At 41.3% G+C, this 16,820-nt stretch overlaps 1 protein-coding gene and 1 long non-coding RNA gene across 5 annotated transcripts in view; one reads left to right on the top strand and one right to left on the bottom strand.

Moving 5' to 3' along the window:
* MEIS1 (Meis homeobox 1) overlaps positions 1-16,820 on the top strand; it is a 677,893-nt gene that overhangs the window by 618,703 nt on the left and 42,370 nt on the right. For all 3 annotated transcript variants that reach the window (XM_082746690.1, XM_082746688.1, XM_082746689.1), the window contains one exon: positions 10,401-10,546. In XM_082746690.1, the coding sequence (XP_082602816.1) occupies positions 10,401-10,546 (146 nt within the window). The remainder of the gene's footprint in view (positions 1-10,400; positions 10,547-16,820) is intronic.
* On the bottom strand, positions 133-10,193 carry LOC309872482. Of its 2 annotated transcripts, XR_014315888.1 has the most exons (5): positions 9,932-10,193; positions 9,171-9,545; positions 2,917-3,069; positions 2,658-2,804; positions 133-1,063 (listed from the first exon to the last, which is right to left on the bottom strand). It is a non-coding gene; the product is annotated as an uncharacterized lncRNA (long non-coding RNA). The 2 variants fall into 2 exon arrangements; XR_014315889.1 differs by lacking the exon at positions 2,658-2,804 and having other exon boundaries at positions 9,932-10,177.

Genomic DNA, 16,820 nt, shown 5'->3' with positions numbered 1-16,820 from the left:
ACTTTAATATTAAAAAGGTAAAATACTAGTTCCTCAAATGCTTTCTGAGATGTTGCTTCAAAACAAAAGTTTATGATTTTTACAATTTGACACTGTTTTACCTTTGCTACTGTAGCACATTTTCTTTCTTTTTTTCTTAGAAAAAGACTAGGGGATTTCCATTTTGTTTTACTGTTAGTATAAATACAAAGATGTCAGTAACATCTTGCAGTGCACTCACATCCTGAAGTTTGTAAGACTTCATTAAGAAGTTATGCTGTCTTTGCAGGGATTTTCCATGGTGTTTGGTTGTTAAAAAAAAAAAAAAAGAAAGAAAGAAAGAAAAGAAAAATGCTGAATGGATGAAAATGAGTAAAATCTGTGTTTTTTTTCTTTCCTATTCATCATTGCTGTTTGTCCTCTGCATGTAGGTAACTAATTTGCTGTTGTTCCCCTGAGGGGTATTCAAGTCAAAAGTCATATTGAATTACTAGAAAAAGGTCTTCCTATCTCAAAAAAACAAAATACAATGATTTTTTAAAAAAAATTTGGAAAATGTAGCCAATTTCTTTGTACATCTTTTATCTGTCTGTGGTACTCTATTCATAGAAACACATGCAGGAAAATAAATCATAAGTGAACTGCAAATATGAATACTGACCAACTCTGACAATTCTTCCTTTCCATGAATTTAGAAAGTCCTATTTCTTCCCTCAGTTCTATCAATGGCATATTAATATAATTCAACAGATTTTCTTTGTGTTCCCTAAAAATCCAGTGAGCATTTTCATTCTGGGTCTCCGTTGTTTGGTTGGATTCTTTTCATACTTTTTACCCTCCTATGTTTTATGCATGGTTTGTGGTCTCCGTGAAGAATCATGAGGTGATAGATGCTTAATAGAGTGAATTTATTTGTAGCAAAGGAGTTCTTCCAAATTTATTCCAACGGGTTGGTGATCTCTGAGTTATAAACACCCAGATCATAGGAGTGTCCTCCATATACACACACTTGTTCAGCCAAGATCTCTGACTGCTGTTCTCACTGCTGTGCACTCCCAGGACCCACTCACTGCCACCACAGTTTCTGTGAAAAAGAAAGAAACACTGAGCAAGGTGAGAGATGCGTGACTTCCCAAATGCAGGAGGGATGAGCAGGGGTGAGTGGTTGAGGGTAGAGGGATGCAACGACAAGTCTGGGAACTTGATCCGGGGCTCTTCCGAAAGGCTGGCATCTGCTGATTAAAACAACAATTAACAACAAAACTTCCCTAGTACCAGCTGTATTTTTTTCTTTTTTTTTTTTTAACTTTACTTACTCCTGGGCACCTGGATGGCTCAGTTGGTTAAGCATCTGCCTTCAGCTCAGGTCATGACCTCAGGGTCCTGGGATCATGTCCCACATCAGGCTCCCTGCTCAGCGGGGAGCCTGCTTCTCCCTCTGCCCCTCTCCCCTCTCGTGCTTTCTCTCAAATAAATAAATAAAATCTTTAAAAAATAAACAAAAAAACTTCACTAACGACTCTACCTGAAATTCTGTCATTTAAAGATTCATTTGCATTAACAAATTTTCTTTCAAAGATGCCCATATTTCTGGGAAGGTGAAGGAGCATTAGGTTTTCTCGCTGAGTCTCCATTAGTGCTTGCAGATTGCTTTCTACTTCAACAGGTCTGGCTTAGATGAACTAGACTGAAAGGCTGGGTATTTGGGTCAGGGGGAAATGGTAAGTGTGAACTCACAGCAGGAAAAGGATAGGTGTGGGTGGGGTGGGTGGGGTGTCCACAGCAGGAGGCCAAGTGCCCCTACAAGGCACTGGGAGAAACTCCAGGAGATGCCTGCTGAGCAATGGACATGACATATAGAAAAGGAGGTACATAAGGCACTTACACATACTTGAATATTTTCCTCAGCTGATTCTATGTACAGAAATACAAGGGGAAAAGCCAACAACCATCTCCTCCTCCTTCTTATACTTTCTGCACCTTGGGCTCTGGTATTGGAACTTTATTCCCTTAATGAATTACTTTGGCTTTGATGAGCAAGCCTTGGGACCCAACACTATTCATAACTTGCTTCTATGTGAAAATATGTTCCAATGTCCAAGAGACCTACTTACAGATTAATTTCAGAGTGTGATCTGTGCGTGTGCTGGGGTCTACCTGAATGGACTCATTCCCCCATCTTAATTTGGAATCAAGTGCTTTGTTGGGTTGAACTAGAAAGAGACCTTGGGGAATGAGGCTTTACTTGGTAACATTGAGGTAGTACTGGGGCATGTGACGGAGAAGAGACTGATGATGCCACAGAAGTACGTGTGGGTCACTACTCAGAAGCCTAAGGACAGACACCCAAATCCTGAACCACGGCCCACAAGTGGACTTACTCCTCACACCTCTCCAGCTTCATGTGGTCCTGCTTTCCCAGTTTCCCGTTCTGTGGTTGTATCACACTTCCACACTTCCCGTTCTATGGTTGTATCACACTTCCAGACACAGGGCCCTTGCACCTGCTGTTCCTGTGGCCTACAGTCCTTTCTCTGCTCTCTGCCCTTTTAGGCTGCTCCCTCCGCCCGCTCGACTTTCTCCTCCCTTCAGATTCTGCTCCAGATTCCTCCTCAGTGGTCTCCTTTGTTTCAACACTCATAGACCTATGTTTGTTTTCTGATTGAGTATAGTCGTACCTTTATCCCTATGATGATTTTGTTTCACATCTGTGCCCTCTATCTGGAAAACTCTGTAGAAACAGGGACTCTTTCTGATTTTCTTCCCCATCTGTGCCCCTCATGGTTGACACAGTGTTTGGGACATAGTCAGAATTCAGTACATTTCTGTCAAAAGAATAAATGAATGGTAAGAGTGACCGCTTAGGCAAAAGGTGGTTACCTGTGTAGGGCTCATTTTTAAAGTCCACACTTTATTTTTCAGAAAAGGAGGCATTACCTTCGTTGAGAGAGTTACTTCCTCCAGGCTTGAGTCTCCATTCCTCCCGTTAGGTTTCTGTGATGTCAGGAGTCCACTACAGGCCAGAATAAGGCTGTGAGCTCATTCCACAGGAGCTAAATATTAACAAGTATTTGTCACTGTTTAACAGACCTAAATCAACGAGAAAGGAAAAGCTTCATGGCAAATCTCTATAACGCCAACCTTGGGAAATGTACCTAGGCTCTTCTTGTAAGTGCCAATAATGTGTTTCTTTAAAGTTTGCTTATTCTTAATCCTCTCCCCCACTTTTCCTTACCTCTGTCTTATCAGTCACTGCCATTAGTGTATCTGTAACACTGGCCATTTTTTAGGCCCCTGCTAGAACCTCACACTGCATGGCAGGTGCCAACATCTAACTCCTTATCTTGGTTTCCAAAGGAACCACCTCCAGATTTTCAGGGAAGTGGTGGGTGGTAACATAAAGCATACGAGAATGTGCTTTCCTTTGTTATTTTTCTTTGATCAACTGAGAATCACTTTGAACTAAGAACAAGGAAATGTTAAACACCTAAGGATGAGAAGAGATGCAGAAGGGAGGCTGTGGTAACAGAGCCCTAATTCAAGTCAAACGCAAAAGTGAACCATTGGATTTAGACAATTACATGTTTGTATATTGGCTGCAAATTTGAAGATATATAAAGTCTACTGTGTTTCTCTTAAAAATGTGTAATAAGACGTACGGGATTGTCTTAGGTTTTCACTGATCTTATAAAATCCTTTCTAATGTCTCCGAGGACGCTGTGGCAGTCAGTCTGTATGATAGTATCAGATACTAAGGTCCTCTGATAACCTGTTGCTGAAAATTTGCTGAGGCGGGTGTGGAGGAATGCTGTGGGGATGGTCGATCCATGACTTGGCAAAACTAAGGAAAAGCCAGAGTTCTAGAGTTTTGTATTTAGCACTGAGTCTGTCAAGTTTGAGCTTGGAGTCTGAGCTCAGTTTGCTGAGAGACAGTTGAGGGGTTTTTTTTTGCGAGGATAAAACTAGGAGACCTGTCAAGTGATATATTTAAAATTAAAAATTCAGAGGGAAGCAAAACTTTGGCTTTATTTTTTAGAGTTGAACTCAGGAAAATGTACAAACAGCAAGACATTTGAGTTAGGTAGAAAGTTTTAAATTGTAATTTGAAGGAAGTAGAAATGTATTCTTGAGAAACTATGGCAAAGACTAGAAAGAGCTCCAATTCTCTCACTCTGTCCATCTTTTGTCCGAGAGGAGCTGAAAGATTCCAAGGAAAACGTCCCAGCATTGGAGAATGCATTTCCTTTATGTTTTCTTAGAGTTTTACTGATTTTTCCTTGGTGGATATTCCTCAAGAGTTTAAGCATGTATCAAAAAGGATTGTAACAGCTGGAAATGGAAACTGTGGTTTTCTCCATGCAGTGAAAAAAAGAAATGCATTCGCTCAGTCATTCACTATGCCCTTGACAAGTCTGTACCCTGGACACTGGGATAAGCCTGGGGCTAGAGAATCTTAGACGGGGAATATGACCCCATCCCTGTTTTCATATATCCTAGAATCAAGCCGAGGGGACATAGACTACAGAACACAAAAGTCCTGCCAGATGGAGTGTGACGTGTTTTGGGATGGAGGCGTGTCGGGAAAAGAAAAATTAGGGATTGGGGAGGGGTGTCACTGAACAGCCAGAGTTCAGCACATGCTTCTTAGAGGAGATGGCAGTTGAGCTGAACCTAAAAAAAGGTCACCAAGGAGCTTGCCAGGAAGGATGGTGCAAAGGGGGCTACACAGGGAACCTAGAAGAGGTGTGAGAGCCATGCCTGTGGGGAGATGCTGAGAAGGTCAGGAGGCTCAGGGTCCGGGTGGGGACCCAGCAGCAGATAGGCTGCAAACACCCGGGGGCGGAGAGAGAACGTGAAAGGCCTTTCATGCCAGGCTCAAAAGTGTGACCTTTATCCTGAAGGCAAACCGTAGCCACAGCAGATTTTAAGAGGCAGGGTTATAAGATCAGATATGTATTTTAGAAAACTCATTCTGGCAGCGATTACACATTCTCAGTGAAGACAAAACACTTCTTTATAACCTCTGAAGTATTCTAGCTGGTTCCTGAGAAAGGGTTGTCTATAATTCTCACCATTTATCCTCTTAACATAACACAGAAACATTATCCCATCTGACTTCTGGCTAAGTAGACACAGCCGTGATCTGGCGAGGTGGGTTTGGGGTAGTTTTACATTCTTCCTAACAACCTGGCACACTCGGATAACTCCACTACAAAAGAAACCCGACCTCTCCATACTGACGGGGTGTTTGCACCAGCAGCCCCTGGAAGGGCAGGAATGTTCTACACACTGCACAAGGGCTGAAATGCCATATTGTCTTGTAGATATGCTGTGTGAGAAAACAGGCAAGAGGGAAAAGCCCTTAACACTGGTTGAAAAGTTAGCCAGCATACAACACGAGCTGTACAGCCTTAATGCTTTTAAACTGACCATTTTGTCACCTTTCAAGACATGATAGACTTTAGTCCGTATCAAAAGATGTGATTACAGATGGTCTTGGTTTTGAGTCTACTTCCATTTCTGGGACCAACATTCTGTTTCCAAACACTTGAAGAGGCGTAGAGCGAAAGTAAGGGGAAGACCTGGCCGGGAACTATGGCGTGTCCCTGGCAAAATTGTAAATGAATTGTCGTGAAGCTCTAGCAAAACAAGAAGGTCCACAACCTTACACCTTCAGCTGCCCCGGCAGTTGAAAGTTCAGATCCCTAATTAGGAGTTTAGCCTCCCGGACAGAAAGAACGCTCTGACAGACAACCCATTTTTATTTATACCTGCTGACCCACCGACCCTGGAAGTTCCTCTCCCTTGTGATGTAAATCTTGGGCACTTTTGGGGGGTTTTGTTTTTGCCTGGCTCAGAATAGGTTTTGGGGATGGGCAGTCCTGGGGTTGGGTTGGAGTGGGGAGAGGGCGTTAGGAAAAAGAGGAAAAAATGGGAGCAGGGCTTTGAGGAGCCCCTGCTGACACGGTCAGTCTGACCCATTGAATGGCCTGAATACGGTAAATGCCGCTTTATCCTGCCTTGAAAGGCACGAGATAGCACAGTCTAAATGCCCGGGCATGCTTAAATAGGCGACTCTGGGATGTTTGAGTTGAGCGTGTTTGAAATCTGAGCTCTCTGACAGCCTGGGAGCTGCCACAGGTCACCTGCCTTGCTCCGCAGGGACAGACCAGGTCTCGCAAGAAATTGTCCGTAGACGAATTGTAGTACAAATTCCTTTCTTTGTTGGTTGGCCTCTTTCACTAGACCATGGCCTATAAAATTTTGTAAAAACAATTCTTAAATATTATTTGAAAGGGCAAATGGCCCACGCTGAAAGGTTTGACAGTTTGACATATAGTGCATGGTTTTGATAGCTCGGAAACTGGAAAGTGTGGCCAGAATTCTTCCCCCCCGCCGCTCGTTAGAAGCCTGGTGTTTTTCACGGAGTGTCTTGTTGCTGCCGAGTCCCTCTGCTCCTTGCAATCTGACAGGCAATGAGTCCGCTTCAGTGAGCTTCAATCCTTTTAGACTAATTCGTGAGAGAGCAGAAAAACGGCTAGCACCTTGGACTCCAGCGTCCAAAATGCACAGAACCAGGTACTGCCAATTAAGGAGCCATTCGGATAATCATATCAAAGCAGATTGTTTTGGAGACTTCTCATAAGGCCAGAGCCACTGCTGGGTGAGAGAGAGAGAGACAGAGACAGAGAGAGAGAGGGAGGAGAGCCTGGAGTTTCACCTGAGTGAGGGGAAAGAAGGGATTTGAGTGGCCCGGTCTCATCAGAGCGGGGGAGTCACAAGGAAGCGGATTTCTGCGTTAGAATGTTGCATACGTGTAGGCAGCGTGTGCCTTGCGCCCATCGGCTGCCTCTGCATAGCCAAAGGCCATTTTCGGGAGCCTCTGGCCCCTCAGTCACTGGCCTGCTAGTTAATTGCCACACGGACTTCATGACACATGGGCAGATAATATGACATTTTCGGTTTCTGTCACTAGCAAACGCCACAACGTTGCTTGCACTAGTTGCTAAGAAGCTGTCAGAAACCATTAGCAATTGGCTAAAGTCGCCCTATGGCATTTCCTCATAGCATCAGCAAAACGAGCATAAATCACCCACTGGAGCCTACTGCTATCCTAATGAGGCTGTAAGCTTGTTTATGGACTAGCATCATTTTTATGATTATTTCCACCTTTTCAGTTTGCCTTCATTTGGCGGCAGGAGAAGTCAGCTCCAGGAATGAAGTCACTGCTGACATTTTACAAATGTGGTTCAGAGCCGCTGCCTGCTGCCATGTGGTCGGCCGGCGGTTCTCCAAGTTTGTTTAGTGATCTTAAAAATAAAAAAAGGAAATAAATCCTCCAGAGACCACATCGAGGTGACTGTATCAAATTGCAGAGTGACGGGAAATGCTGAAGGTACAATTGACCATTTAGACTTTCCTCCGAGGTGGAGATGTTTCGAGATCCATTTTCAATTCCAGAAAGTGGAAGAGGTTAAACAATTTATTAAAATCTATGGAAGTGTTTGCTTTTAGAATCGTGTGTTTTAATATTGCTCTTCTCCGTCCCCATCTTCTCCGTTTCCCTAACTTGTGTCGGGAAGGAGCAGGGTTTATTGTTTTAGGCTTTTCTGAACATGCACCAGTATTTACACTGGATTGAAAGCATTTGCTTCCAATGAAAATCTTGTCTTAGATTACAGCCCAGCAGTTTAATTTCCCTCCCAGATGGGAGTAAAGTAGCTGTATTTGCCTAAAAACAGTAGGAAGAACAAACTGTGCATTAAGCCAAGGCTGTTTTTGGCTTGAGCTAATGATGTAATAGAAACCTTTTATTCGGGAGAGGGTCACTGCCAAGGGACTGAAGGGGGTGATCTGGCTCCTGCTTGAAAGGTTTCTCCATTGTGTCTACATAAGTCTTCACTTAAAAAATTCTGTTCCTAATGCTGCTGCTTTCATACAGCAGAAATAAACAGGAAAGGTTCTGGTGAGTGTTACACATGGAATGCAGAAAGCCTTCCTCTCCTAATGGAGTATATAATTCAGGTGCCCTCAAGGCACGCTTTCAGGAATTCTTTTGCCTGAGGTAATGGGAAGCTAAGGCTGCTTTAAGGCCTTGATTATCTATTGATGCACAAAGCTGGAAAAAAGTCATCTCCGCTGGATTATAGTAGATATTTCCATAAATTATCAATGAATTCTCTTCGAGGCAGGCACTAGGCATTGCCTGCTAAATTAATCTGAAGGGGTTTTGAGACGGATGGAAAGGCTATTTTTTTTTTTTAAGGTGGAAAACAATCATGGAGAGGTGGTGAAAAACTGTCATTAGGTTAGAAGCTTTTCATTTTTAATCAATGATCAAGTAATATGTTTCTTTTCCTCGGTTACCTTTTGCATATTGAAAGTGGATTAGCCCATTGAAATTTTAAATGCTGTTGAGTTGGTTTCTTTTCTCATGTTTCTTTAATGAATTGTTATTTTATATGGTGAATTGCTTCTCTGAATAAAAAGCCTCTTTAAATACTGGACTTTCAAGGAATTTATTAGGCAAATCCAAGGGGACTCCTTATAAAACACTTGGTTATGCAAATAATGAGAGTTTGGTGGGTTGGAAGGAGCACTGATTTAGGGATGCAGGTGTCTGGTCCTGCAGGGGCCTGCCAGCCCCATCCCTGCTGGGTGACCTTGGGCAAGTCACCCAAGAACTTTCTCCACTGCTGCTACAGCGAGGGTCTTGGGATTGTGGGTCTTTACGACCTTTTCCACCGAGAGCACAGCTACGATAATGTGGAACTTTAACAAAATAGACGGATTTTTAAATACAATAAAATGATGGATTTTTAAAATTCAAAAAAATCACACTCAGAAAAGTTCTGCAGAAGTTTTGTGTTCATGGCATATGCTGTAATCATAGCGGAAATGTTGGAATTTAGTCTGTTCCTCACCCAACAGTTTTTAAAGTTTACCTCGGTACAAGTTAAGGTGATTTGGGGACAATTTCCTTGGGGGGGGGGAGATGGGCAGGGGATTCCTGAGGGAGCTGTTAAGAACAATTGATTAATGGCAACATAATGACTGTAGATTAGATTGCAATAACTGAAATCAAGGTAGTATATTTGTACCTAGTGTATTTAGGTAATAAGGAATACGGAATAAGTTCATGACGCGATGAGGCTAGTTCCAATACACAGTGGCTAGGAAACTTGTCTTACCCGAGTACCCAATTCCTGGGCACGTGGACGGCTCTCCAGTGCTGTATGGAACCTGGGGAGTGTGCTCATAGGTGAATGTGTTGCCTCACTGCAAAGCCTTGCTTCTGTAGCTCTTCTTCCTGGGCTGGATCCACCTGTCCCTTTCTCAAAGTCGGTGCCTTCCTCGGAGAGCTGGGACAGCAGGTAGGGAGGCACGTTTACAGAAGATCAGCTGCTTTCTACTGTAGTGGTTTTAGTCCAGGCTTGTTTTTCCCCGTGAAGTTTCGTGCCAGAACACAAAGTATACTTAGTTTCCATTCGAACCCTGTGACTTGTTTTGGACAGTGTGGTTATATGGGCAGAGATTTCATTTTTTTGGTCTTATTCAACACGGCACTGTAAAAGGAATATTACATTTTTTGTTTTACGGTGTCACAGAGCCAGAATATTTTCTAGAAGAAACAACATACATGTTATAACACAAATCAATGGAAGAATAGGATCCAATATTCAGGAATTTGTAAACAGGTGACTTTTCAAATGAGAAAGATTTAATCTAGAAGAAATTTTAGGAACTACCTGACTTTTAGGGTAATACAGCTCCAATTGACTATGAGTTCAATATCACTTTATTTGACTTACATAGTAATTGTTTCCTAATTAAAAAACTATTTCAGGAGTTTTGCCCTTACTAAACTTGATGCTCTCTTTTTATGACAAGAAAAATTATATTCTATTTGAAGCATTCCTATGTCAAGCCGCTCAAATGATGGATTACTTACATTTCCGTGGCCTACTTTAGTCTTTAGATAGATCACTTGTGGAAATAGTTGATATCCTAAATGCATCCTCTCACAAGTTAACATCAACGACTATATATGGGGTTTGGATACCCAGGCAGGGACAGCATCTCTGCCCATGGCCACCACCATATTTAACTGACCACATCTCAGCTCTACACATCTGAATCATCACCATGGCAACCAAAAAACCTACTAACGAGATTGGCTATTTCCCTTCATTCCCTTTGACCTTTCCCACTGTTCTTTGGAAGAAGTTCCTTAGACCTGACTACTTTTGAGCCTAGGCCTTGTTCTTTCTCTTTGTCTTGGAAAAAAAAAATAAAAAGTACCAAATAAACTACTAATCATTTATATTGCTCTTTTGGTTTTGTTTATATCCAAAGGCATTCTATTTGAATAAAGCATGTCAAGGTAGCATCAGTCAAAATTTGATTCACTATGTTTGCAGGTGATGGCTTGGACAACAGTGTAGCTTCCCCCAGCACAGGTGACGATGATGATCCAGATAAGGACAAAAAGCGTCACAAAAAGCGTGGCATCTTTCCCAAAGTAGCCACAAATATCATGAGGGCGTGGCTGTTCCAGCATCTAACAGTAAGTGGATTCTAAATGACATATGTAAACTAAATATGGATGGTGAACCAGTTGTGATAGAAAAGAAAATGGGGGAAGAAATGATCCCCTCTGCACTTGGAATATATCATAAATCTCTGTGTTCCCCTAGTTTTTACCAAAGTGTTAGCACTTAATTTCCTAGCTACTTACCCCAAATGAGGAGTTTTATTTGAAGTTCACTATTGCAATTTTGTTAACTGTAAGTCATAAGGTTTAGGAGTTCCTGTGATTTGTGATTTTAAGTATGTGTGTTAATGATGTTGCTTTTCTCAGTGTGACTCTGAGGTACTTAGAACCAACTCCTACTAAGAAAAAAGTAAGCCAAACCCCAGAGAGAAGGACTTAATTTCTTTGAACGCTTTAGTGGACCTTTCTAGTGAATGGTCCAAAAAGTTTAAATCTTGTTGCAATGGCAAGATGTTCACATAATTTGCTTTTAAGTGGTTTCAATGGCCTGGTTGCCATTACAAAACATTCATCTGAGTCAGGGCTGCCCAGTGAAAGTTGTCCCTGTACTTAGAACTGTAAAGGAAAACAGCAATATAGCGTCGGCTCTTCCTGTGTAGTCCCCTGTGACTTTTCAAGCAGAGTAACAGTTTATATTGTCTGTGTGAGTATTGCTGTTTTCACTGCAGGAATTCTCCTGGAGATGTGAGAAACTGGAGATTGGGGGCTTTATGCCACCAAGGGATTTGTTTTGTTTGGTTATTGTTCTGAATGAATTTCATGTTCAAAATATTTATAATCATAATATTTTGGTGGATATTTTTGTAAGTGCATACTGACTTAATGACATCTCAGAAAGAAGACCAAATGAAAATTTATGGATAAAATAATATTTTAAAAATCAGCAAAATTGTTGGCAAGGGGAACTTCCACTCTTAAGGGCAAAGGTTGAATTTAAATAGGTCTTAGCCTCGCCTCGCCTAACCTAGCCTAAAATGAATGAATGTTAAAAATCTTGGCTTTTTGAAAAATGTCAGAAGCAAACTCTTTATGTTACTGTTTTTAGCCTAGTTTGCTTCTTCTGAAAGTTATTTATTTTTCTGTATCAAGGTCAGTTCTGCGTTGTTGCCAATGTACCCAAGTCTGCTGACCCTCACGCCTTTGCCCACTTTCAGAGCTGTGTCCACCAGTGACTTGTAGTGTTACAGGGAGACACACAGGGGCTGTCAAAGGCCACACTGGTTCTGCTCCTCTGGAGAGAGGCTACGCCTCCAATAACACTCGAGGGTCTAAATTCATCCCGATTTTCCAGCATCTGTGAATAAAACAAAAACTGAGAACAGCAGGAATAACTAAAAAAAAAAAGTTTCCTCTCTCTCTTCCACCATTATGATTCCAAACAGCGACCAGCCTCCAATGACAGTTTTGGAATCAGTTTGGGAGGTTGGTTAGTGCTGGTGGTGAGCTGAAGCTTTAGGTGGCGTAGCTGATTTTAACATTGTATTAGGTTTACCGAAAACCCAGTTCAGGTGCCATGGCTTACCCAACACTGGTTACAAGTATGTGGATAGTTTGAGATCTGCAAGGTTGCTGCTGGGGATTACCAACCACGACTAAAAAGGGAGAGGGAAAGGATAGGATCCAGAGGGCACAGAGGGCATGAAGGGCACAGCAGGAAGAATAAGTAGCAGGAGATAAGAAGAGACAGTCGGTCAGAGGTGCTGAGGCAGCCATGCTGATATTTCGTCACTGGGGCTGACCAGCCAACCTGATCTGGAGGATGAGGGCGGAGGGGACAAAATCAGGTGGCCCTGGAAGTTACAACCTGAGTCTATTTCCTGTACTAACAGAGAGGGGGAAAAAAAAAAGAATGGATTTCACCAGCCTCCGTATCAGTCCACAGAGGAGCTGTGGATTTCCTTGAAGCTGAGGTGCCCCTGAATAAAATATAATCAAATATTGGTTCAGACAGGATCAGGAGAGAGAGAAGCAAGTTCTTTTATTCATCCACCAGATTCCTGGTTTTCTAGGTCATACCCTTGGGAAGAACCTTGCAGAGAGCTATATTATCTTCTTAAAACAAAACAGAGAACTTCCTTAGCAGCCAGCAAGATCTTCCCTGCATTGCAGTGCATTTTGTGGTCCATATGTTATTTGGGCAATTGGATTAGAAATTATTCATAAACTGCCTGATTTCTTGAGGTCGGGCTAATTTCTTTCAGTTTGGGGGTCTGTGCTGGCCTGTACCACTACTGCCCTGGTAGGGGAAACCCATTTGTCCACATCTGTATGAAGGCTCATAGAAATTGCCTTGCGGTTCCCATCTGGACGTGCCCAACTGCTTCCCCACTCCAGTGCCATATGTGCATACAAAAATATCGATCATGGTGACCATCTCGAAAAAGCAAATATCTCATAACATCATCCAAAAAGCAAAGGCGATATATTTAAATTTTCTCCCTCTTTCCTTCCCGCAACGAAAGTGATTCCCTTCCCTCTTCTCCAACTGCAAGACCAGATAGAGCTGCAGTTACCAGGAACACCCTTCTCCTTGTCTTGTTACACTTCTTGAAGGAATGCACCAATTCCTTAGGTATTTGTTTATAGTCAGAAGCTGGTCATAATAAATTCTATGGGGAAGGACCTCTGGAGTTTAAGAAGAGTTTTGTTATTTGTTCAAATGTAAGTAAGTCATAGTATCTCTGTACTAATATTTTAGCAACTTTATTTCAAGTTCTGAGAGATCTTCCAGAGGCACAATTCATTCGGAAGATGCTACAAATTTTAAATGATCACATTCTTGCCATACGACTAATGTAACTTCTCTAGAAAATCCTGTCTGAAATCTTGCAAGATGCAAAAGAGCAACAGAACCTCTGGCTAATTAAAACAATGGCAATAACAATTTATTAGCAAATTGTAAAAACTGATTTTTTAAATGCCAAACAGTGTATTATAAAACCTCGCCTGCCTTTTTCAAATCAAATCCCTACTCTTTTTTTTTTCTTTTTCAAATAAATGGGTCAATCTTTACATTAGATTTATTCAGTTAAAACAGCAACAATAACAAAAACCCGCCTTTGAAAGGGCTTTTAAGCATTTGTGTGTTGGAGGAGTAGAATAGGCCCAGGAAAAACAAAACACAACAAAACAAAACAAAAACCCCAGCTGCATAAGAAAAATATGCTGTTGTGTAGCTGTCCACAGGTAGGTTTAAGCAGTAGCACATTTTACTACTCCAAGGAGAGAACTAAAGCTTCATTCTTGGACTCACGGTTTCAAGTGAGCTAAACTGGAAATACTTGTATATGATGAAAATAATAAAAGAAAAAGGAAACAGATTTTAAACTTTGGTGATTATGGGATAAAAAGAAATTTCGAGGATGTAAATTTCTACCTCAGTCTTAGTTGAATATTTGCCAGGGTTGATAACTAGGGAATGTCTCTTAAAAGAACTATTCCCCGGAATTGAAAAGAGTGACTGACATTATTTAGATAATAAGAGGGAATTAGAAAGAAAACAAAAGCATTTCTTAACAGAAATGCTTGCATTTGCCTGAAGACAAATTATAGCAAACAATTAAAAAATCCTTAATATTTCAGTATGAGTCACTGTATAGTCAGTCGGTTTGGGGGCATATGCTCTCGAAGTTTTCTTTTTCCTTCTTAAAGGCATTATTCTGATTATTACTATAACCTACTATGTCATAATGTTTAAAGTGGATGTATTTTGCATATTGCCAGTTCTTTTGCTACGTAGTGTAACAAAGATTGTGCCTAAGGGCCTAGTGAAAATAAGAAGAAGGAATACATACAATGTTTAGGGTAAAAATCAAGGGTTTTTTGTTTGGTTTGGTTTTTCTACCCTATTGTACATTTACCCTATTGCATATTGCAGATTCAAATATAATCTAAATAGAAAAGTGGTTAATATGGTTCTTATTTAAAATATGCAGTGACATATTTTCCTGAATGGAGCAGCTGTGTGTCCCAAGAGTCTTGAGATTTAGGAAGAATGTAGGCTGGTAAAATACACACCTGTGGGTTCAGGTGAAGAAATCATGCAAAGGGTGACACATCTGACATTGGCCAATTGGGGAGGTGACCCTCAAGGTGAATTGATTTAATTGATTTTCATTCACATTCTCTTGGATTCCTGTCAGTGGTCTTTGGGATCTCATGGGGTACTTAATAGAGACACTGTTTCTATGTCAGATACATATATTTTACTCTTTGGTTTTGTTTTGTTTCTTATTGTGAACTTCTAACCTGGAATTTTTTTTTTTTTTTTTTTTTTTTTTTTTTGGTCTGTGGCAAAATTTATGTCTCAATTTCTGATTTATAAGACTTCCCTCTCAATGTGGATAAAGCCAAAGTGAGGGGCTGTAGAATCTTCCAGGTTGAGAATGGCGTTTCCATAGAAACACTATTAGATGAAAAGTGCCCTGCGGGTCCGCCACTCTAAGGATGGAGTAAATGGAATTGAATTGGGAATTGAATGCTCTAGAAGAGACAGATGTTCTTTCATTGGTTTTGCTTTTGGTAACAAGATCTGTTGGCGACATCTTAGTGTCATATCTCTGCTTGCAGTTGTGGAAGAATTGTTCTCTAAACGTTAGGAATTATTATTACACTGAAAAAGTATCTCTCTCTTTGGTATCCAGACAATCCGTTCTGTTGATCAAGGTGAGTGAAAGGTCGAAGGCAGACAGAAGGATCTGTAGGCAGGCACTAGGTAGGAAGCAGATGGGATTTGCTCCCCCCCTTCCATTTCTATTTTTCTGTCCCTCACCTCTCAACTTTGATAGCTTTAACAGTGAATATTTCCATTGTGCCTAACCAGCTCGCATGATTCAGCTAAAATTAGTCCTAAGAAGATAGTGGGGCAGGAAGACTGTATTCTCCAACTTTTGCCTAGAATGAGAATCTGGGTAGTACAAAGTATTGGAGAAAGACTGTCCCTCCTTCAGACTAGTCCTAACTGTGCCTGAGAAAGGTGGTTTGTGGAGACAGCAACTCTGAGACTTTCTTTGCTCTGTGTTATCTGCAGATACATTATATAGTTAAGATTCCTGAAAACTAGTGTAGAGGGGTGAGAATAATTTTTTCCCTTTCAGGTGTCCCTGTACCTTATCAAAAATGAGCTCTCTGAAACCGATGAGAATATAGTTACTATTTTTCTCTTCCATGCGGTTGCCATTCACCTTCACAGGCTTTCTTAATGATGATGGGTCAGAGCTAGGCTTTGCCAAAACTAATCCAAGTTGGACTGACAAATCCCTCTATCTTGATTTTAAAAGGTCTCTGCTACTTTGGAGATAGCATGTTTCAACTGTGATTACATCGGACCCTAATGATTTTTTCACCCAATTGGGAATCCTCTCTCTCAGGGGGAAAAAGGAATAGATTATTTAATTACATGGAGGAACTATCGGAATGCCCTCATTCTTCTGTGATATATGTCATATAAAATCTGTTTTAATAATGAAGCGGGTGGTTTCTAGATTCTGGGGCAACTGCTTTTTTCTCTTTCTTAGCTGGTTATTGAAATCCTAATGGGATGGGTGATGAATTTTCTTAGGTCAGGTAAACTGAAAAGGTTACAGCTGGAATTCTTCACCCAGAAGAATCGGAGTTAATACTAATGATCATTGTGAATTAGAAGATCAAAGGCAAAGCATCAGCCGGTTCTCCAAGTCGTTGCCCCAGAGGCCATTAGTGACCTGGCAGAGCTCTCTCGAAGCCTTCTGCACACCTCCTTCCCCTTGTCCCAGCCTTTCCTCCCCATCATGGTTGTGCACCTCTGACCTGGGGTAATTACCGTCGGTTGATGAGGGGACATGGGGGGGGGTGGTGCAGAAAACAGTCAAAAGTAAAAACAAAAGTCCAACTTTAAAATTGTCCATTTGTTCAGGTACATAGGACTCACAAGCAAATGAGCTGTGACTGGGGCTCTATGCTATTTGGGGGATATGATTGGAATTTTTGTGCCCAAATGATGATTGGTGCCTTATACAAGGGCCTTGTGTAGAGTCTGGCTGGCAATTTGTCAGATTATACTAAAATTTTCCTTTTGTTTCTAAGGGTAAGTTAAAAATACACTATAGTTTGGTTCTCTGATCTACTCTCAATCGGGGTAATTAAGGAAAAGATTAGGTTCAAAACAAAAGTGCCCATAGAAGCACAATTTATTAAGTTGAGGGTTGCTGATGCTTGAACACTAGCCAACCATTTATACTTCAAAGCATACATCAATATTGTGTCTTCTGATTTCTCCGATATATTTTTGAAGGTGAAGTATCAAATT

The sequence above is a fragment of the Mustela nivalis genome (genome assembly GCF_964662115.1).
Source record: "Mustela nivalis genome assembly, chromosome: 8".
In the NCBI taxonomy this organism is placed as follows: Eukaryota; Metazoa; Chordata; class Mammalia; order Carnivora; family Mustelidae; genus Mustela; species Mustela nivalis.
This window is presented reverse-complemented; position numbering and strand designations above follow the sequence as displayed.